Genomic DNA, 25,718 nt, shown 5'->3' on the forward strand with positions numbered 1-25,718 from the left:
ATATGAAATACAAAAATCCTAATATGATTTTAAACAGGCACAAAAAAACACAAAGTATCGGTCTCAAAAATCACGTAATTAATTTAACAAACAAAAACGGTTACATGTCTCGCTTAAAAACCGTTTTTGATCGTTTAATTTATTACATGACTTTTGAGACTTTGTGTTTAAAATCTCAAAAATCCTTCCAAAGAATAAGAAAAGAGAAGGAAAGACAGGATAAGTTTGCTAAATCAGAGTCTTTTTATATTATTCATAAAATTCTGTGACATTTCTCTCACAAAAAAAGGGAAGAGAAGACAGGACAAGCTTAGTACAATATATTTAAATAAAATTAATTAATTCGAGGATTTTTTTGCTGCAACGAGAAATGAGAAAAGAATATTTGGAGATGAGGAGAGACAGTTTTTTATTATTGGATTTTTTGCCTAGTTTTCCTCGTGTGTTAAATGAAGAAAGAAGATATATAAAATCTTAAATTTGTTAATGTTGTCTTTTTGTCAATTTTTTTTAATTATCCTGAGCTTTAAATTTGTGATTTTCTAATGAGTTTTTTTACTTTTAATAATTTAAAAACTTTTTGTTCATTAAAAAAACAATTTTAACGTTTTCTTCTCTCCTTTTACACATTTTCATACATGATAAAATGAAACTCGAAACAAATTTTAGCAGATGCCAAGATATTCAATTTCTGATTCCATCGAATAAAAATATCACTTATTCCCTATTTCTCGGCTTAAGTCTAGAGTAACATGACATTTCCACTTTCCAATAAAAGTCTAAATAAATTTGCTATTTATCCGAAAATTTGTCAATTTTATGGATACAACACCTCCTTCTATACTGTATCGAAAGCCCTTTCTTCCTGAGAATCCTGAGTCTACAGTCCCTACAAATAAGTCAGTTCCATTTATCACGGCATATTAATGTAGCTTTTTTACCGTTCATTAGGTGTGAATTAAAATACTCGATGTACAAAAATAGTCTGATTTATTTAATAACTAATTTATTTACATCCTTACGACTATTAGAAATATGTATTCATACCATATTTATTTACAACTACTTATGTCCGATTTAAATATCGCGCCAATATTTCGCACTGAACTGTCAACGGGCCTCCCAGCAGTGACGCGGCTCCTTATATACTCAGTTGACCATTGTCCGGAATATTTGCTAACCTTCCATGTGGTGCGGAATGATGGAAAACAGCTGGTATTAGTAAATCATTTCAAAGATTGCGGATGTCGATATCGACCAGTCTCTTCATCAGTTATCTTGAGTGTATGCCCGAGTCTGGGGTTAGACCAACGCAGCTTTTAAATGTTCTCTCTCTGTCTCTCTTTCATATAATTCTCAGCTTTGAACTCTAGTTTTTTCCACCAATGCTATGAGAGTTGAGAGAGTGCCTTTAGCTGTTGCTAGCACTCATTGATTATCTATCAGAGCTTACGTTACCTCATTCTAACATTTCACCTTCACTCCGCGATCAATAACTAATCGAAAAAACCAATTAACAAAGCACATCGTTTTCTAGACGGCAATATAACGAGCATTATAGCTTTAAAATTGCAGGTACGAGGGCAGCCCGTTTCAAAAATAGACTCCAATTTCCATTGTAAAATGAGCGATAAATAAGTTCCTTTCAAAGCGGCTTCGCAATCGTCAAACTCAGTAGAGTATTGTCTCGGTTCGTTGGTAAATACGTGTATGGAGAGAGAGAGAGAGAGGGAGAAAGTTCCTACATTTATATTGCATATTGCCACAGAGGAGAGATAATTTTGAAAGGATTGTCAACGGCAGGATTTCAAATGTGCTATTTTTAGATGGAATGAATTAAATCTTAGATGGATGGCTGTTTAATGGAAAGCCACGATCAGATTGATCAGTCTGATGCTGGTTTTGAATAGCAAATCATTCAAGGGTCTGCAGGTTCCTCTGAATGAGACCTGCATCAGTCACCAGAACAGCTCTTTCTAGTATCTGGTACAAAATATTAGTTGAAAACGTCCCTTGCAAATGTCTTTCAATTATTTTGTGCGAGTAGCTTCGAATTACTCCTTTTATCCAACAAGTAGGTCCATACCGCGTTGACAACATAATATAAACCCCAGTGTATTAACACATGAAGAGCTAATATTATCATATCTGATTAGTAGTAAACATATAAACCCTATGAATTATATAAACCAGACGTCGCGACGCCTTGTTTTTATGTATATTTTATGTTTTCGGCAATGTTTTTCCTGGCAAACAAACACGGGGCTCTATTTGAGTGGATGTCTGGATATTTTCTTTTTTAATTCACCTAACACTTGAACGACGCATGTTTTTTGTTTCAGGTTATGATCTGATTGAGTGGCTAATTATGAGGCTTGAGATAGAAGAATCTGGTAAGTCATTTTATTGGTATTAATTATAAAATTTACTTGAACAATCAATTTTCTCTTCTTCAAGGGTGCCCTGTATGAGTCATCATTACCATTATTACCATCAGACTAGGCTCATTTCATATCAATTTTTTCCTAATTTTTTGTTACTTCTAAGAACTAGATATTGTCAACTTCCTAATTACGCAAATTCACTAAGGAAATCATGGAGTCTGAATCCAACGTTCTTGAGGCTGAAAAGGCAACAGAGTAAAATCTGGAAATAATACCTTAAAGTTTCCTTCATAGAGGGCACTGGAAAAGGTAGCAGGAGTCTTGTGTTTGTAATTTATATAATTGTAATGTGTTTCTTCTGAACATTTCTCCTGTGTAATTGCCACGTTTAGACTAGAGAGAGCCTTTAATATAATAATGATTCCAATAGAAATTCGTATTGAAATTAATGCTGTTTTATTATTTTTGCAGAAGCCTTAAATATAGCCAACCAACTATGTCAATACGGCTATTTTTTTCCTATCAGCGATTCCAAGAACCTAGTAGTCAAAGACGATAGCTCCCTCTATAGATTTCAAGTAAGTATTGATTAAATCGATGAATGAAATAAAAATTAACCCAAATTTCCTTATTCAGAACCATTTTTATTGGCCTTGGCGTAACAAACCTCCCGATAACGTGGACTACGCCATTTACCTCACGAAACGGTCGTTACGCAATAAGCAGCGCCACGGTCTGGAAGAATATGAGTTCGAGGCTTTTACCAATTTAAAAAGGAACTTATCCAACAAGTGGGATATCATCGTCGCCCAGGCAGAAGAACAGGTCAGTGCTAAATCTCCAGTAAAAGAATATCAAGGCAGGGCTCATGCCTGTTTTCGCACTTTAGACAATTTTCTCCGGGACGAGTTCTGAATATGAGATTTTGAGGGGCCACCTGTGCGCTTTTTAAATGCGAGAAAGTCAAGTGGAGACCTTGCAAATAGTGTTTGCAGTTTTTATTTAGCCTTTGGGGTTATTTTTATAGCACAGGGTGCAACGGCAACAAGTACAGCACCTGTAACACTGCAGTGGCCAGTTCTTGGGATAATTAAATGTATTATTACTAAGTACTTTGTGAAGACAAGCAATTTCACTAGTCAACAATGTCAGAAGAGGCTAACCTGTTTGGCCTGATTACGTCAATTGAGTTAGCATTCTTTAGCAGGGACGAGTCCAGTGTGACTGTCAGGTGGAAATTGCAGGATCCTTAAGTCGAGGTTGAAGAAAAAGTTGGAAGAAAATCGCAGATAGCCATCTGGATCTACCTCTGATTTTGTTATTATTCAAAAAATATAGTAGGATCCTAAATTCTTTGAAAAGGCTGCGAAGCTTTGGTTCATTTATCCCTCAAGCAAACAATATTACCTTAAAAACCCCTAGATCTTGAGGCAGATATCTTCTGGGCAGCTGAATGACTAAAAACTTCAAAAAGTGCTAAATAATTAAATTTCCAAGATAGATTCTGATTATGTCCAGACATCCTACCGACTGCTCCAGGCAAATCTATATAATTTCTTCAGAATTTAAATGTTTTTTACTCCAGATTTTACTTAAACGCCTGAAATTTTTTTTTTCTTCCAGGAATTTGCAAACTATTTTGTATTTAATGCAGACTGTTGTGACTTTATTCCCTATATCCTACCGACTGCTCCAACCAAACTTCTTAAATTTTGACGCAATACTCTCATCACCTTTAATTGGCAGTTAATTAAGGTATTTTCACATGGAACCGGAATGAAATATGCATACATCAAACATCGCAGTTCTGAAAGCCGTTTAGGCAGAACTAAATTGGTCTCTGGTGCCCCGGCTAAATTATTTCCAGGGCAAATTGCCGCTTAAATTGCTTATTCAATATTTAATGCGGGACTATTAAAAAGGGTGGCCTAATGCCTTTCAGCTCCAGTATATGAGCTAATTATGTTATTAAGGAGATGCGTAGATAATAGGGCTCTTGGGCGGGATCTCTCTCGCTCATTAAGATCCCTTAGGGTGAAGTCTTGTATTGGTTTCCTTTATTAACGTGCTAAGATCCTTAATGAGATCATCGAGATTTATTGGATTTTAGGTGAAGCAGCAAAAATCGATGAAAAAACCTGACAAGTTGATCAGCGACTCACAGGAAAAGGCTTATTGGAGGGTACACCGGCCACCACCAGGTATCACCAGCTCGTTGGAGCAAGTTCCCGTACCTACGAGATGCTGGAATGGAATTAAACCCAAGAAGAAAACTATTGAGGACTGCAGAAGAGAGGTAAGAAGTTGCGTTCCCAACTGCTTGGAGCAGGCAATTGTTGCTTTATCTCGTATATATCTGGACACCCTACCGACTGCTCTCGTCAAACTTATAGACATCATTTAAAATTTCATTCTTTTTCACTTCATATTTTACTCCACTGGGAGAGTTATTTTTTATATCTTTCAGGCCTTTCAAGCCATATTTTATGCATTAAAGGCTATTGTTGGTTTATTCCATGTATATAAGAACATCCTACCGACTGCTCCCAAAAGAACTTAAACAAATCCTTTAAAATTGCATTCTTTTTCACTCTAGATATTACTCGGCTATCGACTAAGGGTATAAAGGGATGACAAGTTAAAATGATATCTAATTGGGTTTCTGAAGAATGTTCACCATAACACCTAAACAAAGCTTGCATGCATGAAAGATATTCTACAATTCTTTCAGAGGTATCCTGTGTTCGCTCTAAAATATCATTGATTAACTGAGCTCGGTAGGTTCCATTTTTCAAGATTTAGTGGTTTCGTATATATTCGGACATCCTACCGACTGCGCCCATCAAACTAAAATTTTCTTTTTGTTTTTTTACTTCAGATTTTACTCAACTGCCTGGAAGAATTATTTTTTGTATATTCCAGGCACTTCCTCTTGATTTCCTCCGTAGGATCTTGTTCAATAATATTCCTGCGGAGCTACTCTGCTATTAATTTCTATTGTAGAATTTGGTGCTTCTTCACCGTCTTGGTGTTTTATTATAAAGGCTGTGAAGTGAGGAGCTTTATGTGACTCCGTAGAAAAACTCTTCCGATAAAATCCTTGATGATTCTTTAGGAAAAAAACTAATTTTATAAGGCTTATAACTAACATCTAATAATAACAATGAATCTACATACAAGGGTTTTACCTTTAATTCTAGTGCGAGACCCGAGGATTATTTCTGTATTATACTAATTGCAGACTATTGTTGCATTATTCCATATGGCCAGACATTCTACCAACTGCACCAACCGAATTTAAGCAAATTCGTGAGGTTTTTATTCATTTTACTCAAAATTTTACTCAAGTGCCTGGAAGAATGATTGTTAAAACATGTAGCTGATAATTGAACATATAAGTTGGTTTGTCTTTATATATTATTAAGCCTATTTAAAATGATTTTAGGTTGAGCTGCTAAGAACAAGTTTATACAGGACAAGAATAAAGGTTTCTCAAGCCTTGGAAGGACTGTTACAGCATGTAGACACCTACACCGAGTACGACCCTTTGCTGGTACCACCCCAACCATCAAACCCCTGGGTAAACGAAGATATCACTTATTGGCAACTGAATGCACCCTTGTGAGTAAATCCAAAAACAATTTTCTTGTGGTATATTGATTTAATTATTCAATTAAGGGAGTCGCGTACAGTTTGACAATAAGCCGCGCTGGCGAACATTAAAAGCCGCTATTTTATGTAATTATTTGGAAACCCCCATGCGGTTATTTATTTATTTACGGTCAATGCGATACGTCAGAGTCCCGTTACGGCTGAAAATGGCCCAAAAATAAATAATTAAAGCCGACAGCCAGATATTATCGTAAATTTCGATGTGACTACAAAGCAAATAACAACCGCTAAAATAAATAATGTGTCAGTTAATTTTGCCATTAAATTGAATTTATAATGAACCGTTTACAATTAGTTTTGCTTAAAATTAAATAATAACTAATTGGGCGGACGGTAAAGCATTCATATTTCACGTGATTTGACGGTATAATTTATGATCAGTGCGGCATTTTAGTTTCAATTTTTAACGATAAAAAGGATATCGGTTTCCATTGGATTATTATTAAAAGAGTGGTGACAATAACTAGGAGTGCCTGGAATAATCCTTTAATTAGTATAAAGACAGTTTGATCTTGCTTGCATGATACATAAAAAAATTCTTGCAACAGTAAATATTTTCCCTTATTTTATTACCTTTATCAGACGGATTTTTCGTTCCAGAGTGGAAGTGCCCACGGAAAAGCGTGTAAAAAAATGGAGCCTGTCAATGGAAGACTTACTGTGCGACCCTACAGGGGTTCAGGAGTTTACGAACTACTTACAGAAAGAGAAAAGCGAGGAAAACATTTTATTTTGGCTGGCGGTGAACGATTTAAGACGATCGTCTCAGTCGCAGGTTTTGTGGAAAATAAAGGATATTTACGAGTAAGTGTTTTAATGGAAATATGCTAAAGCATTTTTGTATCACGTGGAAACTCCTAAAGGATCATTCGGTCGCCTTTAAAATTTTATGGCCAATGATGATGACACAGCTAAGGGATCATAAAATCTATGTTTACCTATTTTCGGACCTTAAGTAGATTCTTTTCGGTTTTACGGCACGTTTTATCTTTTTCTTGAAGTAGGGTAATAGTATTTTGATCTCTTTTTAAAGAGGTTTCTCTATAAATGTATTAATTTATTACCAATTTCAATAATAAGAGATTTTTTTTTAAATCAATTTTAAGTAGAGAATATACCTTATTTCAATTACTTGGTTATGTTCAAGAGATGAGCAACATATTTTATAATTGAATAATTTTTTTGAACAGTTTTATTATATTTAGGTAAAATTAGAGTTTTTTATCGGATAAAGAACTTAAATATAATTTCATCTCACAATAAAAAACATATTCTGTACTTACTTGTTGCCAACTAAGAGGAATTTTTTTAGCGGTTTATTACTAAGGAAATTACGGATACTGCCTCTTTTCACATTAACAATAACGTTTTATTTCAAATACTTTATTTCCTGTTAACCCTCCTGTTAGTGTTATTCTATGAGTTGTACTTCACCGCTGTTTAATCGGGTTTGAGCACTTGTGCACAAATTAAATGATAGTTGCTTCAGATACTGATTCATTTATTGTTTAGTGACGTTAATTACCGTTAAGCAAATTTTACAAACTTTTAAACTAAAACTTGAAAGGCATAGTGTTTACACTCATTTGAAAGTGGAAATTTCAAATTAAACGTTGATAAGATGTTTCTGTCATTCTTAACAGTTAGCTGTTTTTTACAAGGCTAAGGTAATATTATCAAGAAATCTAGAATTCATGAATTTTAAGATGTGCAACTGGTTTAGTAAATCAGCAAATCGTCAACATAATTACAAACATCTTTTTAATGGAATAAATGAAGGAACAGACCTAAAAAATACGTATGTATAGACGTAAATATGTACGCGCATGCTCCACAAGTATGTTGAATTAAAAGCACATTTTGAAATATCGAATGTTTTGTAGCTACGTCTGTTTTTTAACAAAATCAAAATATATATCTAAATCTAGTATTTTAGCGGAAAATCATGGAATTTAGCGGATTTTAAACGTCGGTCCAGGTTTTTTTGTTTTAAAAGTTGGGAACCAAGCCTTAACTCCGTTACTAACTATGATGCCGTACTTGGAACCCTTTAAGCTCCGTTCTTTCATTTAAATCTATAATTTGTCCCTATATAACAATTTTTTCCTATAGAAACTATGTGAAACATGGCTCGCCACGTGAAGTGAACATCGACAACCAGACGATGGATAAGGTGTTAGAAGGAATGAAGAACAACAGCAGGTTCTGCTTCGACGCTGCTCAGGAGCACGTGTACAATCTGCTGCTGAAGAAGGACTGCTATCCGAGGTTCATCCGATCGGAATATTATAAGAATCTTCTGTCCAATGGGATTCAGCCTCTACAAAAGAAACGGTGAGCATTATAGGCGCACACAAGTTTTCCTCCCTTTTAAAGCTTCTCACCAGAAAGGCACTCTCTTACATACTAAGTTGTTTCTTCTAGATTTTTCGGTTTTGGTCCGACTAAAAAGAAATCGTCGACCAGTTCGCAACCGAACCAGTCTTCGTCACAGGTCGGCTCGGTAGCGATACCGGCGTGCGGCGGCGCACTTAGTAAACGACGCGGTAGCGACCGAAGTTTGTCGGGTTCCGCGCATGAAATTTCCCATTTTGGAGTGGGCAGCGGCACGCACACCACCGTCATTAAGGAGCCAAAGGTGTCCCACTCGCACTCGCAGAGTAACTTGAGCGATATCCCTTATAGGTAAATGAGTGACAAAGAGGAGAGTTTTAAGTGAGAAACGGTAAAATTATTATGATTGAAAAACGATTTAATCGGTGTAAAAATAATTTTGCTATTTCTTATCTGAGACACCGAGCGTAGGCTTTAAATAATGCCCTGGCTGATCAGAGCATGGCTTTCCTGAGCGCCGACTCGACCACACTAACTGGGCACAGAATTGAATTTTTTTCATGATTATTTATTGTTCAGAAAGGATTTTAGCACCGGCACAAGTTCTCAGAAATCATATAAGAAGCCGCGTAATCGGTCAAATTCGGTTTCTGAGACTGACTGGTCATAGGCAAATTGCATGACTGATATTTCTGATTAATTTGGATAAGGATATCTTGCATCATTTCGGTATGATATGGTGCCTAAACGAGTTAATGCGTGCTAAGATCTTTTGCCGACAAAGTTATAAGTTGCTTTACATTTTCAATGTAAACCCAAAACTTGTGCCCGCAAGAAGTTTTTGGTTTATAATTTGAACTCATTTAAAAATATGTTTACATGTTTATCATAAGAAAGAATGTCGGTATATTGAAAAATCTTTGAAAATACGCACCATACACTTTTTATTTCCACTCAAAGAATTTCTTTAAAAATAGTTTTTTGGCATTGTTAATATTTTAATAATAATTAGGGCGTTGAGTACTTTTTTCTACTATAAGCTGAATAATACAGTCCTTAATTTATTTTATTTTTTTCCCTAATGTATTTTATTCTGCTGAAGTTCAATATATTTTTTTTATTACATGCAGCTTGAGCTATTTCGTGAAGTAGCTTGGTAGCTAAAGTCGTTAATGCTTCCTTAAAATATTACATTATTATATACGTTAGTTTCAATTGCCTAAAATAAGAAAAATATTGAATTAAAATTTATTTATATTTCTCCATATTCAAAGAAATTTAATAGAACTTCTTTCTGCTTTTGCTCTTCAACTCCCTAAAATGTGTCTCGCATATGCGCAATACGAATTTAAAATTAATATTTTTTTAAAGCAGATAAAACTTCAACACCTTATTCAACTCTGTATGAAATTAAAGCGACCTGAAATTGACATTTGTTCAAACTTCTCCATGTGATTAAATTAGTTGTCTTTCTTAACTTCCCGAAAGGAATTTAATTGAACTTCAACTGCTTTAAAGTTGTTTAGATATTTTTCTATCTAAGACAGTTGGAATTCTGAATCTGACGTTATTATTATGCCAAAATAGGTACGAGTTTTAACTGCCTGAAATGGACAAATTATTCAAATAAAATTGATATTTCGTCAGTTAGTTGAAGAAATAAATTATCAATTTTTTCTTTAATAATTCTTTGGAAGCAAATTTAATTAACCTTAAATTGGCATTTTTGTAGGCAGTTGTAAAATAATAATAATTTTTCATTCAATCCAATAGTTATCGCCTGCAAATGACTAGAAGAAAAATATTGAGCATCTTACTCTTTTTTCAACTTCAAATTCGTAGAGTCAATTTCCTATGTTAGCCAATTCAATGTATGGATCTGAAATGTATATTTTTTCCAAAACAGCTTCAACTGCCTAGAATAGTAAAAATATTGAACTAAAATTGACATTTTGCCACAGAGATTCTTGAACACTCTTCAGCCAGTTAAAGAACAAAAATATAAATTTAGTTTTTTTTCTTCACGCGATTGACGTAGTTGTCTTCCTCGATTTCGTTGAAGAAATTGATGTTTGACTGCTTCTCCACTTCGACTTCCTCAAATTTGTTTAGTCATGTTTCTATGGGAGGACTTGAATTTAAGAATCTGAAATTGATGTTACAAAGCAGGTATAAGTTTGAACTGCCTAGAATAAAGAAAATATTCAACTCAAATTGATTATTGCCACGCAGTTGCCAAGAACAATTATAAATTTTATACCTATTCTTCTTCAGCTCTCTAAGTAGAACTAAACTGACCTAAAATTGGCATTTCTTCAGGCAGTTGAAAAACAAAAATATAAATTTTTAAATTGTTTGTTTTTCACGCATTTGAAGTACTTATCATTCTCAACTGCCTGGAATAAACTTTGTTGAACGTCTTACTACTTTTTTACTTCTAAAGCATTTATTTTATTCTAAAGTACGTACAAGTTTCAACTGCCTAGAACAGATATATTCTATTCAGAATTTCATATTTTTATTATAGAATATTCTTCTTCAGCTCTCTATATGGAATCTGAAATTCATATGGAATTGTCAATTTGACGTGGAATCTGAAATTGGCTGAATTTTTAAATTCTGAAAGAAAATTTATTGAACGTCTTCCTGTTTTTCCACTTCAACTGCCTAAAACTAATTTAGTCATTTTTATATGTGAGGAATTTCAATTTATGGATCTAAAACTGATATTCCGCCCAAACAGTACACATTTTAACTTAATTCACAGTTCGTCATCCAGTTAAAGAAAAAAATTAATATTTTACATCGTTTCTTCTTTTTCTCTTAGAATAAACTTTTTAACTGAACTTCTTGTTTATTTTCCTTTTTAACCATAATATTTTCCTAATGATTTTTGTGTAATTTCCTACTAATTTGAGGAAAATGAATCTCTGGAATTAAAATCGACAATCCCTAAGCAGTTAGGAGTCAACATAGAAATTAGGCTTTAGACGGTTAAAGTAGTTTCGTTCTTCAACTTTCTAAAAAAAATTTAATTTTTACTGCCCCAAATAAATGAAAAATTAATTTTTTTTTCTCAAGGAGCTCAACTGACAAAAAATTATTTGTACGCTTTTATTTATTGCAATAAGAAGCTTCAAAATTAAATTTCTTAGTTACAATATCAACTGCTTCCAACAAAAGAAAAAATTGACGTTCTTCCTGGTAGAAAAAAATTCTTTTTGCAGAAGTTAAAGCAGTTTTTTTTAACTCTGAAAGAAATTTAGTTAATCTTTTAAATGCCTTAAGTAACCTGCTTCTCTTCATTTACCTTTTCTTTCTTTTATTTATGAAAAAATGAGAAGAACAGAGAATTGATAGACTTTTGAACTTTCACTGGATCAGCTTTTTGTCCATTATATAACAATCGTCGGCCTCCATTAACAGGCATTCATAAATCTTCGTCAATTAAATAAAACCAATTTTTATTAGCTCTCGGTTATCCAATACTTAAATTTAATTTTCTTATAAATTCCATATAGGAAACTACTATTTGAAACTTTACATAAAACTTAATACAACAGTTTCTCAATTTTCCATTTAAAGTTTCTTAACTTATACACATTTTCCGTGAATTAATAAATTATTCAAATAACGTTTAACTTTTCAGGATTTAAAGAGGGTCTTATTGTTGTAAAAAAAAATAGTTTTTCTAGAAAATGTATCTATCGTTCTTATTAACCACTAGGAAAGAGTGAAAAGTAAAACTGCTGAGCAGCAAATACGCCCGTAGCGCAGAACCTTAAAATTGACCTTTTTGCGCCGCACTGACATGTAAAAAAGATTTTTCAATGTCCCATAAAACCTCGTTTTAGATGTGTATAGATGTAGCTAGAGATGCTTCATTGCAGGGGAGACCTAGACCTGAACAAAACCAGCCCGGTGGCCACCTACAGTCCGTAAGTTTGCAAGCGCAATTTGACATGGAATGTTTATGTATTGTATATTTTGGTGTTTAATAAGACTTAATGAGTTAAAAATCTTTTAATTGATTGAAGGTTGTAGCATGGTAATTTGATAACACTCTAGAAAATCTCAAAGTTCCTTAATATTTTTTCATAAGAAGTCTCATGAGACGTCAATTTTTTACAAAAAGACTCTTTTAATCTATTTGTTTAATTAACAACAATCTCTCCTAATCTAAGAATGCTTTTATAAATCCTATTTACTAATAGCACTAGTGCCCGCTTTAACACACTTTGATTTAAAATTGAATACTGTACGTCTGTTAGTATATGAATTATTAACTGTTCTGCCTTATTAAACAATAATAAGTGAAATGATTTGATAGGGTTAAGAAGCCGAGCATTATCCCTGCAGCCTCTACATCTGAAGAAGTGTGTCCCTGGGAGACACCCCCGTCACCCCCAAGGACTCCTACGAGAAATCGAAAAAATTCCACCCATATGGACTCTGAAAGTTCCTCATCTGATATTAGCGAACGGGTTGCGGAAACCAGCGAAAAGGTAGGATTTATTCAATTGAGAATCTTGCTCCTTTTTAAAATCTTATCCGTGTCCAATTCTCAAAATTAGTAGTAGTCAAAAAAATAATATGCATTCTTGAGTTATTTGTTTTTAGGCAGTTAGAGTTTATTTTCTCTTCAACTGACTAGACAGCCTTTATTGAACTTTTGCAAAATCAAAATCAATTTGTTGCAAGCAGTTGAAGAAAAAATCTAGATATTGCAACGTTTCTTAGTTCTTAAGATTAATTTTCTTTATTCTATTTGTGATTTCTTTAACTACATCAATTAAATATTTTTAACGTAATTGTTTTCTTCAACTTTCGGCAAAAAATTAAACATTTAACTGCCTCAAATAAAAAACAGTAATTTCTTCAAGGCAGTTAAGAAAAAAATCAACGCTTCTTTTTCAAAATCAAATCAACTCCATTGAAATAAAAAACTTTAATTTATTTAATTTGTTTTACGCTGTCAGGATCAGTATTCAGTATAATCTATAGGGACAGAGTGGTTCATGGTTAGTAATACCCGGTATCCAAATAGGAATCAGATGATTTTACGCCTTCCTCGACCTACTTCATCTTTAATAAAAAAATCTATTTTTTATGACCGTTTTTCTATCTTTAATCCCGTCTTTTTCGAACGTTGCTCAAAATAGAAAATAGAATTTTTTGTATTTTGTACTTTGTAGGAATGTAGGAGAATTTGTATTTACCTTTGTAGGACAAATAATGTCTTTATTATACCAAAATGTACAAAGGCGAAGTCTAGCCTAGGGCTAATCAACTTAACCTCTAATTACATGAACAAAAATATATACCAAATTACATAGATAGCTGTTATAGAAAGAAGAAAACCCGTGAAATCCATGAAATCTATTTTGAGTTGGAAAATACGCAATGATATAAAACTAAAAAAGAAGAAAAAAAAATTACACTTTTTCCCTTTAAATTATAAGGAGATCATCTGTAACGTGAGAAAATGCGACCTTGATTTTACTTTAAAACCAGCAATGGACATGCACTTCAATGAATTCGGAAGGTCATTATACACCGAAACAGCATTAAAAAGAAAACATCTGTGAAATAAGGCGGAATGAAAATGAGGAACCGATAATTTACTTATACATCTTAGATTGGCGTTGTGCACATCTCTTCGAAAACTGAATTTTTCACGAAGGTAAGCAGGGTAGGATGTACCAAGCAATCGATGCACAAAAACTGATGATGATAAAGATTCTCTACACGCAACCATCTAAGTGTACACATTTTTTCTGAAACTCTGTCATATTTTCTTAAGTTAAAAACGAATCTACAGCTCTGATTTTGAAGCTTCTGCAAACGATACAGGGTAACTTTATCTCTCAAGGAACATAAACAATGTTACAGTAGTTAATAATAGGAAAAATATTTATTTTTAATTTTTTAGCTTTGTTAAAAATATGTTTATTAAGCGATATTTGAAGTCGCTGTCAATGTATTATCTTCTTCAACTGTACTAAATTGAGGTTTCAACTGCTTCATATGAAATGAGAAACACTTACCAGGTAGTTGAAAGAAAAAATCATCCTAATGAAGTGGGTTAAAACCAAGAAAAGCCTTGCAATTTTTACCGAACATTAATCGTCTAAACATTGGAAATATTTAGTGATTTCTTCCAGACAGTTGAAACTAAAAGAACCATTAAGAACTATTTCTAATTTATCAAGGAAGTTAAAAAAAATACAATGATGCACCAACTAACACATCCACTTCTTCCACGTTCTTATGGTACAATAGTTTCTTTTTCCTATGGTACTCAACCTCCATCTTCTTTCCAGGTCCAACGCAGCTTACTTACTCAACAACACACCCTCGACTGTGGCAAAAAACTGCACACACTAGACACTTACGAAACCCCACGGAGAGCGTCTGTCTCGGTGCCAATTACACACAGCACCTCGGGCATAGAGGGCGCCCGACGTAAAGTGTCCTCCTTCGAGGACAACAGCAGCTCGAGCTCAACGGGAGTGTCCGCAATATTCGTGATTCCTAGTGACAAAGACAATAAATCGAACGACGGGACAGGAAAGGTTCTACAAAAGAGTCACAGTATGTCCAAAACGGGTTCGATGCATAGTGGGACGCCCATTATTAGCGTAAGCTCAGCTACGGATGATGTGATTAGTGAAGGTGATGGTCCCTTTGATCCACCCGAGATATCTTTGGAAGAGGTTGCGGATGAGGAAAAAGATAATAGTTCTACAGGTAAGGATTTATATATTTCCTCGTTTATATTCCTGAATGTTTATTATTAGATACAGCTAAGTTTGAGCCAGTGGCAGGGCCAAGTCATTCCGAGCCGGTGCCCACAGTAACGATCAGCATAGAACATAAAGCGCCGTTGGCCGAGCCGGATAGCGAGTCGCCTGCTAGTGAACTTCCTCCTTCGGAAATTACCTTGACCGAAGGAGAAAATGCTGGAGCAGCAGCAGCTGAAGGAGAGCAGGCCAGTAAAGTAAAAGAAGGCGAAGAAGATGAGGGTAGGAACACTGATGTCTGCCCATGGGAGGATGAGTAAGTTTGATTGTATGATGCTGTTCTATGGTATCGGAAAATCTTGTTGTTTCTTGTTTAGGTTTTCAGTTTTTCAATTTCTCAATCATTAAATATCTTTTTTTTAATGTATGATTTTTTGCTGCTTGAATTGTACTGGCAAATGCGTACTCAAATTATGAATAATAGGAATCCCTCCTATGTGGTGAAGATTGATATGGCTAGGAAGTACGAGGTTCAAACCTTAAATAAATCATGTCAATTATCAATTTCATAAATTAAGGTTCCATTTAATTTTATCCGAACCAGGGTATATTTGGGAGAAGTGCCACATAAGGTAGTATCTTATGTCACCGGTTTCATATAATCGCTGTACTGTTCGCGTTCATCACTGAGTGAATCTTTATTATTTAGTTATACTACAAGATAATAATTATATATATGGTGAAGATGCAGATCGTTAACGAATTTGTCGAAGTGTGATTGGGAGCCACTCCAACCTATGCTAAATTAAACCATTATAAAAAAGCATATGTTTTAATGCAATGGAATTGCCTGGTTCATCTGGTGCTGACCATGTAGTTTGATCGTTTGACTAAATTGTGAGTTATACCATGATGCATATTTAAAAAATCGATCCTTTTCCTAGATCTTGAGAGCAAATCACTGACGAATTGTAGTTTATGGGATTTGTGAGTCATGCCAATTGATCTCTGCTTCGAAAATCTGATCTTTTGCTCAAAACCTTGAAGGAAATCTTTTGCGAAAAGTCTTATGTTTCTAATCTAGTGGATTACGAATTGACAAGATATCATCAGACGTTCACCGTATAGCTATATCCTTTGACTAATTTGTCCTATAATGCTTATTTGAAATATCAATCAGTTCCTAGATCTTCGGAGCCGATTACTGAAAAATCATTATTCGTCGAATTGTAAGTCATGCTACCTTATCCTTGATTTGCAAATTTGATCTTTTGCTTAAATCCTTGTAGGAGATCATTGACGAATTTGTTGAAGTGTGGTTGTGAGCCACCCAAACCTATCCAAGACTAAACCATTGAAAAAATCATCTGCTTATGATGTAGTGGATTACAAATTGACAAGATAGTTTGAACCTTTGACTAATTTGTTAGTTATCCTATAATGCTTATTTGAAAATTCGATTTTTCCATAGATCTTGAAAGCAAATCACTGACGAATTTTTCTTTATGAGATTGTGAATCCTTCCAACTCATCCTTGATTTAAAAAAATGAATCTTTACTTAAATCCTTAAGATTGTGAGCCACCCATAATTATCCAATATCAAACCATAGAAAAATGTATATATTAATGTTGTGGTCAATGATGAGTTAACAAAATATAATGGGATACTCACTTTGAATTTGATCTTTTGATGCTTATTTATGAATTATCCTGTGTAACTTTTCCTTTAATCAGGAATAGTGAGTCATCAAAATATCTCATTTTATTTAACCTTTTGTCTATATTAATTGATATGCAGTCTGTTTTTTTTTCTAGAGAAAGCTGCAGAGTAAATACCCCATTCGTTAAGAAATACGCAACCTTAGGATACCTTTAACCGTCAAAAGAATTATTTGTGTAAAACACGTCATTAAATCGCTTCTAGCTGAAAACCGTAAGAGTTCTACAGGCTGGGAGGTAGAGGTAATTCTTGTAGAATGTAGAACTGCAAAAGTATATAAGAAAATATTATAGATTCGTGTGCTACGTAAATATTAAGTATAGATAGGCTAATTTTACTTGGTATATACAGTGTCTTTTTCCTCCTAGCCTAATATTGCAGATGAAAAGTAAACAGTTTAATGAAAGGTCTCAAGAGTTAATTAGGCATTGAATTATTTTAATTCAGAGAAGCAACTTTGGTGTCAATATTTGCCAGCAAATTCACTAATAAATACAATACGACGTTCTACGATAATGCTGAGAATTTTTCAGCTCAAACATTCCTGGTGCTTACATGTAACAATCCAGATGTTTACACAGAACGTTCCAGAATATTTATCTGGAATATTCTTGCTATAGATTAGTGAGTTTATGCTGTGATTCTCTGGAATAATTTAAAATGGCCTTTAACCTCTTAGATCTGACAATAATGAATAACAGAGATTTTTATGGAGGGTGGAACTTATTACAGGGTTGATAAAGAAAAGGCTGCATTTGACAAAATGTAATTTTTAAAAAAATTTAATTTATATTATTAATGCGCGCACTTTTTGGAACGCACATACTTAATATACAAAAGATCATATACATTTCTTATAATTAATATGAAAAAGGGGTTTTTGTTTGCTTTTATTGTTTTATATCGTTTTATCAAATGCAGACTATACGAACGTCTTATAAAGAGACTATTGGTGTTTTTATGTGATGTTTATATAATATATTGTTTTCGGGATTTAACAGATATATTTTAGTGATTCATCATATATTTATATATTGGTCAAGGATACATTTTTTAAATATTTTTTAATAGAAAAAAAAACAATATATTTTATAAACTTTCTTATTGGTAAATATAAGGGGTTATTTGATTGGCATGCCCTTTATTGCATTTAAAGTTAATTTTTTCTTTTATTTATATATTTAATATTGTTAAGTTTTAAAAAATGGCTTGAGAACCCTTTGATTTGAAGAAAAATTGTTTATTTTTTTTATTTCAAAATTATTTATTAAATTTAAAAAAAAACAGTTTTAACTATCGCCAAATGGCAAAGTCTATTACGAAAGCCTGATTTAAATTAGTCGATTACATGGTTAATAATAATGCTTTCAAATGAACCTTCAATATTTTTTTTAATATTCAACGTGAATGAATATTTTCGCGGCTTTAATGAATCATCCAAGTGATTATGATCATAAATTATTCAATTAATATTCACTCTTATTAAATGAATTCAATATTCCTTAGCACTTAGTATAAATTATCATTTTCACAAGCATTTATACATTTTACACATAATTTTAAGTGAATTATTATCAAAAATGGAAAATATCTCGCCCTTCAAGTTGAATACTTGCATGAATCATTCAAAGTGCTTTTAACCATTGAAGAGGATTGGATTTAGGTGAATTAACCAAAGCAAAGTATTAAGTTTCCTTAATAATAACAGTCAATCAAATTGTGTATATTAAGGAAATTGAATGAATAAATATATCACTGTTATCGCAGGAATCACTGCTGAATAATTAAGTAATTCACTTAAAGATAATATTCCTCTGTATAAAAAGTGAATAGTACAAGGTTTAATTCACTTCATCATCCAAAATGATTTTAACCATTAATAAAAATAAAATATACGTAAATCAATTAGTCTGAGTTATTAAGTGAATTTAAGGAAATGAGTGATTAATTGAATTTTTGATAATGCAAAAGAGTAAATCCTAATTTAATTTTCCTCAATATTTAACGTAAATGAATTCAGTTTCTATTATAATGACGGTGAATCAAATTAGTAAATACTTCGCCGTTCGTCACTGAATGAAAGTTATTTCATATGATTCGCTTTTATTGATTCATCCTATAGAATTTTCGATAATGAAGGGAAGTAACGCGTGGTTTAATTTTTCTCAATACTCCACGTGAATAATCAGTTTTGTGCCTTTAAGGAATCAATCAAAATTAATTATTGTATCTGTGGGAACCCTGAAAATGAGTGAGTATTTGAGAAAATTAGTAATTGATTCAGTTAATCACTTTTGCAGAATCATTTTTACTTTGGATGATTCATCATTGATGTTGATAAAGGATTTTAGTGAGGAATCATTTCAATAATATAGACATTAAAAGATACCTTAATACTCAAGGTGAATGATACGAATGGGTAATGATACGAATCTATTTTACGAAATTAATTATTTTACCTGTAAGAATTCTGCAAAAGAGTGAATATTTGAGAAAAGTAGTGATTGATTCAGTGAATCACTTTTGCAGAATCATTTTTACTTTGGATGATTTATAATTAATGTTAATGATGTGTTGGGGAATATTTTAATAGTATTGGCATTAAGAGGCATAGCTATTATTTTTGAACTCTTTCACAGTGTTTAACGTGTATTGAAAACCCAGTTTATTTGGTCTGATGATGCCATTTAAGGTAAAACGTGCAAAATGTAAAATTTTTGCGATTTATGTGGTCACTAGTCACTATCAACTGCAATCAAACTGAAATTTCCATCTGATAAAAATTGACATTTCCTTGCAAATATTTTTTACAAGAAACCTTTTAACCATCATGTATATCTTTATTGAGCCCAAGATATACACGGTGCAAAGTTTTCCGAAAAAAAAGAAACTTTCTATTGCGTAAGTTTTGACACACAATATTATATACCTCATATTTATATTTATGTGTTACATTCTAAACTATATTATATAACTATATATTCACTATGTAGCTTAAATGACACAGAAAATTCATAAAAAAGGGATTCCGCAAGGGTTGTTGAAAAACGGTGCAGAACCCCGCGGATCCGCCCAAAAAAAAAATGTGTCGCAAAAAAAATATTTAAACTGTTATAACATTTATGTGTCGTAGAGTAAATAGTTGTTTAGCACTTAGGGTAAAAATAGTCAAAAATTCGTTATCTAAGACAAAAATTGTTGGCCTTTGCAACTTTTTTACAAATCGGTAGTTTCCCTTTTGGCCATTTGATTGTCATACTCATTCAAATCGCATGCAGTTTCTATAATAATAAATTAACAAAACAGTTTTTTAAAATAGACATAGAGACGCATTGAACAGGGCAGTACAAAGAATTTAAAAATATGTGCCAATATATATGTTTATTTTTTTAAACTCTTGGATTTGAAAATAGACCCATTTGTGCCGGTTCTGTTTTATATGATCCAAGAAAAATTATTGGTGGTGCAGGCTAAAGACTTAGATAGAGGGTGGTTCATGTTATACATAAAAAAGTATTCTCTTGCTATGTGTGTTTTATTATCTTCATACTTACGAAGAATTATCACGAGATTGCTTGCTCCCAGGTGCAAGCACGGTCCCATGTGGATCAATTAAAAAAAATACACATCTTTCGGGTTTGAATAACATTTGACAACGCGGTGCAATATGCTGTCTTTATGCCTTTTTCATCATGCGCACAGTCATAATTTTCACGTTTTTTAAAGTCAACGACGGTGCCGTCACGTTTACAAATCAGACTTGTAAAGTAAATAACGAGTTTTGCTTATGATGACGTTGGGTATTACTATATTGATCATTCAGCAAATCTAGTTTATTCAAAAAGAAAGATCGATTGTATTAAACAAATAGATAAATAGTAAATAAAGCATACAACATCAGGTCAATTGAATTTAAAATTGGTTCGTAAACAGTAAACGAAAAGTCATTGTTGACGTCATCACAACAGTAAAAGTTTATAAATCTACATTAACAGCAAGCAGCGGCAGCAAAAACGGCATGGCTGACTTTTTAGGCTTGTAAACAGCATGATATGCTGTTTACAAGCAAATTAATCACGCCATTAATTTGAAAAAATATGACCGGTGTTGCCGTATATTTGTGTATATTTTTAAAACTGATCCACATCATTCGGGTTTGAATAATATTTGACAATGCGGTGCAATACGCTGTCTTTATGCCTTTTTCATCATGCGCACAGTCATAATTTTCATGTTTTTTAAAGTCAACGACGGTGCCGTCACGTTTACAAATCAGACTTGTAAAGTAAATAACGAGTTCTGCTTATGACGTTGGGTATTATTATATGGATCATTCAGCAAATCTAGTTTATTTAAAAAGAGAGATCCATTGTATTAAACAAATAGATAAATAGTAAATAAAGCATAGCAATAACGGCGGAAAAAGTTTATAAATTGATAATGCGCGATAGGAAAAACGATACGTCTTCAATGACCGTGCTTTTCAGCAAGGCAGTATATTGAAGTTGGCAGTAAATGATTATTAAATAAATTAAGGAGTTAACGCAAATAGTTAGTTCTAAGATATTCATTTATGACGTTGATTGGCCGTTAGACCTCAATGTTATAAATCAATAGGGAAGAACAATATACCTACGGTAGTCGTGTTTTAGCAGACCTTGTAGAAAGCATCTTGAACCTATTTTTTTCTTAATGAGGTCAGAGGCCACCACGACGTTACGTTTATGAATGCAACTTTCTAATGTATTTATTTGCTCTTAAACAAAAAGTGATTTGCTATTGACTAAGCGTCAAGTTTATAAATCTATTTTTATGATACAATAAGACTGCTCTGCGCTGCTTTTGCTGCTAAATGATCTTGCTTTTCACATAGATGTATAGACAGCATAATAAACTTGTTTGATTCTTAAAAGCAATAAGGTCAGGTATGGATTGGTCTACAAGCCAGTGGATTGAATATCGGCTACATAGCCCAAAAATATTTAATATAATAATATGCTGTCTTCATGGCCTGTCAGCGTTGGCAATGTACTACAACTAAAGGTTCAGTTTTTAGAAAATTGTACTTTTTCTGGTCAAAAAATCATCTGAAAGTCGTCATCCTTTTTTTAATAATTTAATGGTTTTATTCGGGTATTTCTGATGTGAGCCACCCTTTATATAGGTGTTTAATTGTTATAATTTAAGAAAATTTAATACAAAAATATTCAAATTTTAAAAACCAATAAGAGCGTATTTTTTCAAGTCACCTTAATAAATATCTAAGAAACATTTTAATTAAAAGATAAATTAGAATTAAGAATATAATAGCATGTTAAAAAACATATATTTATCTATCTATTCAAAGAAGCTTTTGATGTTTCGACTCTATACTTAGATTTTTATAACCAGATAAATGGTTTCGTGTGAGTATTGTCAATATTTTTGAAAAATGGTTGGAAATTTCAAAAATTTTGATTCTATACTGCTAAATATAGAATTAAAAAGCACATATTAAAGTCTAGACGTTAAGTTGATAAGTAAATAAAAAATTATTATTATCGCTTGGAGTATTTTTGAAAACGTAAGCATTCCATAATAGCATTTTTATTTATTTATCAAAAGGTAGAATAATAATAATAATACTAATAATAACAATAAAACAATTAATGCAATTGAAAGATTTTCAATATGATAAAGTACTTGCAAGGAAGTTCAACTTTTAAAATTAAAGAGTTCAATAGACACTAAACAAAAGAATAATAGCAATGTTTGCCTTAATAATAATTTCAATTTAATTTAATTAAAAAAAACAGTTTCCAATCAAATACCCTTTAATTGTATGTTTAAACTTATAATACCCTCTCTCGATGTACGTGCCAGGCCATACTAACTTAACTTTAGGCCTACAGTATGAATTTGTTGTTAAAAATTACTTTAAAAACCATCGTAGAACGAAATTGTTGTCGCTTTGAAAAACATAATTTAATGTAAATATAGGGTCTTTTAAAATTACTGAATTTTAAAATTCTCTTTATAAAACTTACGGCCTCATAAGTAAGAGTAGTTCAAACAAAATGTTAATAAGTGTAAATATAGTCCTAAAGGGCCTATGTGACGGCTATAGGGCTTAATAGGTAAGTAACTGGAATACTCCTAGTTCAGATCGTGTTGCAGTAGATATATAGGCTGAACTTTTTGGGTGTTTTGGAAAATAAAATGTTTTTTTTGAGGGTGTTTTGTAAGAGGAGCAGAAGAATTCGAGTAAATCATATGGCGTTTTTGATAAGAGAATTTTTGAAGAGGGACGTGAGAAATTAAAAAGAAATAATAATGAAAATAGATCTCGACTGAATGTCTTAAATGCTATACAAGGTATCTATATATATTTTATTTTTAATACGAGATGGTTAAATAAATGTTGATGCATTTTTTCTGCTGATTATCCTAGCAAAACCAGAAGAATAATTTAGTTCTTTTTCAAATGGTACACTCGGGTTTTTTTTAATAAAAAAGTTTAAAATAATAGAATTAATGAAGTATATGGTATGTATACAAAAAATATTCTATTTCAACTTCCATCAGCAGAAAAAAAACACGTCAACTTTGACGATTTATCCACCTTAAAGAAAGAATAATAGTGCTGTATACACTTAATTACCTAAAATATTGTATCTATTATAGTTCATTTGCAATAGTGTCATTCTCATTTTTGAGCTATTTTTTGAGTAAATGTATGCCTACTTAAGAAACTTTGGGATTAGCTCTAAATTTTAATAATATATAATTACTTAAAGGTTGTGGCATAAAATCGTCTTTTAAGTGAGAATTCTTGATAAAAAGCCACGTTATAAGCTACTAACAAACTTTGTAATAAGTCGATAAAAATAAATTTTAAAAATACCTACAGTACTTGATGTAAACGAAAAAGAAATGTAACTATTATACTTTTAAATGTATGATTATTAGGGATGTACATAGTTTTATAAACCTTAGTCATTATTATTATAATTATCATTAATTAAAATGTTAAAGATAAATGTTCTAAATTTTATTTACTAGAATTGTTAATAATGTTATTATTATCTAATGTGTAGATTGTAAAGTAAAATAAAAATGTGATAAAATGTTCAGTTTTGTCTTTTCTTCCTCAAACCACCTTGGAAATAAAATAAAATATTAGATCAATAGCATTCATAGCGAATCTGATACGTAGATATCGATTTGCCCAACGAATCATTAAATAAACAAAAAGATCCTTCAACATGGCCAGCATGCTTCAATAATCTTTAAAAGACTTAGTCCTTAACCGTGATCAAACGGCGTGAAAATCGCATTTATCGCTAATTATTTTGATGATTTTCATTCAATAATTAATTCGATTTGGACACGTTCTTATTACAATACCATCGCGCAATCTGTAAGGTTTAAAAACTACAAATAAATCTGAATATAATAATAACTCGATTAAACGTACAATATAACGTGCTTATAAGCATGCGCCTAAGGCGAGCCAAACATGTTTGTGGCCCGCAGTGATTTTTACACTATATTCCAATTAAGAGGAATGAGAAAATTCTGTAATAAATTCAAAGTTTTCTGTCACTTTTCATTACATTCATTTATATAATTATCTCGAACCTGCTACTGAACCGAAAATGCGAGTTTCTGTCTGTGTTCCTGAAATATATGCTCGTGCCAGGCACGACCAACACTCTACTGGTTTTCCAACTAACGAAATTTGGCTTTCGATAACCTGATATTTGTTAATCTGATCAAATATTTACGCTGTATTCGCTGCAATATCCGAATACTCCAAGAAGAAACTATGAATCTCGTAATTGTGAGTAATTATTTCAGTAATTGAGTAATTTTTTGACTCTATAATTCTGCCCTGCTAAGGCAAGTTGTCCTAACTGCAAAAAATGGTTTTTAAGGTTAAGACGGTTTTGCACGTAAATGGCGATAATATTTCAGCCTACTAAACGAGAAAGTCATATGTGTATTTTAAATAGCCGAAATAGTACTATTCATTTTGGCCTAACTGCAAGGATTCCTAAAACGAATTGTCTTAAATAGATTTTAGAAAAAGTTTATGATTTTACCGATTTTAGAGGCTCAGTTCAAACTGCCAATTCAAGAAAAGTTTATGTCTTGGAAATTACTGCAAATAATTTTGCTACTTTTACTGATTATACTTCAAAGCAGAAGCTACAGAAACTTAATGAACGCGTTTATTTAAAAAAATACAATTCAAATAAATTTAGAAAGAGCTTGTAAATTTTTATATTATAAAGAAAAATTTTCTGATGAACTTAAGCGGTTGGACAATATATTTTTGGCTGAGTTTTGCAAATATGAGCTAACCACGCCAAAACAAAGAAATGCTCCTAAGGGCATTAATTTAATTAGAAAAAACAATTTAATCAGTAAATTAAAAAATTATATAGCACCAAACAGGCTTTTATTTTGGGAAAATCTGATGATTCTGGTGACATGAACTGAAAATTAATAGTTTTAAAAATTACAGGGTGTTTGGTGCATCATTTGGCAAATTTAATTGGCTGAAAGAAAAGTTAAAAAATGTCTTCTTCTTTCAGCCAATTCAATTTAGCAAATAATGAACCCAACACCCTGTATATGTACCTTGTCATCTATTTTTGTTGTTTTAGGCTCTAGAGTTGCTATTAATTGATTTGGTATTATTTGTTTGTCACTTGTGATATTTGAGCTTAGGATTTTATATTTTTTCTGTTGTTTAAATTGTCCTAACTACAAATATTTTGAAGAATTCAGAGAGTTAATAAACTTAACCCTAAATTGACGTATAGTGTTATTTTTTTTACCATATATTTCAGAAAAAAAATATTCGGATTAAATAAGTA

The 25,718-nt window shown here is 32.2% G+C and overlaps 1 protein-coding gene across 4 annotated transcripts in view; it reads left to right on the forward strand.

The window, feature by feature from the left end:
• LOC126742023 (regulator of G-protein signaling 11) overlaps positions 1–23,812 on the forward strand; it is a 67,657-nt gene extending 43,845 nt beyond the window's left edge. For 2 of the 4 annotated variants that reach the window (XM_050448545.1, XM_050448546.1), the window contains exons 4-16: positions 2,343–2,393; positions 2,856–2,962; positions 3,021–3,209; positions 4,495–4,680; positions 5,830–6,005; positions 6,657–6,860; positions 8,169–8,390; positions 8,481–8,741; positions 12,281–12,328; positions 12,721–12,895; positions 14,714–15,140; positions 15,191–15,449; positions 16,950–23,812. In XM_050448545.1, coding sequence (XP_050304502.1) covers positions 2,343–2,393; positions 2,856–2,962; positions 3,021–3,209; positions 4,495–4,680; positions 5,830–6,005; positions 6,657–6,860; positions 8,169–8,390; positions 8,481–8,741; positions 12,281–12,328; positions 12,721–12,895; positions 14,714–15,140; positions 15,191–15,449; positions 16,950–17,010 — 2,366 coding nt within the window. In that variant the 3' untranslated portion in view covers positions 17,011–23,812. The remainder of the gene's footprint in view (positions 1–2,342; positions 2,394–2,855; positions 2,963–3,020; positions 3,210–4,494; positions 4,681–5,829; positions 6,006–6,656; positions 6,861–8,168; positions 8,391–8,480; positions 8,742–12,280; positions 12,329–12,720; positions 12,896–14,713; positions 15,141–15,190; positions 15,450–16,949) is intronic. The other 2 variants (XR_007662463.1, XM_050448547.1) reach the window with 2 other exon arrangements.
• Positions 23,813–25,718: the final 1,906 nt, after the last annotated feature.

The sequence above is a fragment of the Anthonomus grandis genome, chromosome 11 (genome assembly GCF_022605725.1).
Source record: "Anthonomus grandis grandis chromosome 11, icAntGran1.3, whole genome shotgun sequence".
Taxonomy (NCBI): domain Eukaryota; kingdom Metazoa; phylum Arthropoda; class Insecta; order Coleoptera; family Curculionidae; genus Anthonomus; species Anthonomus grandis.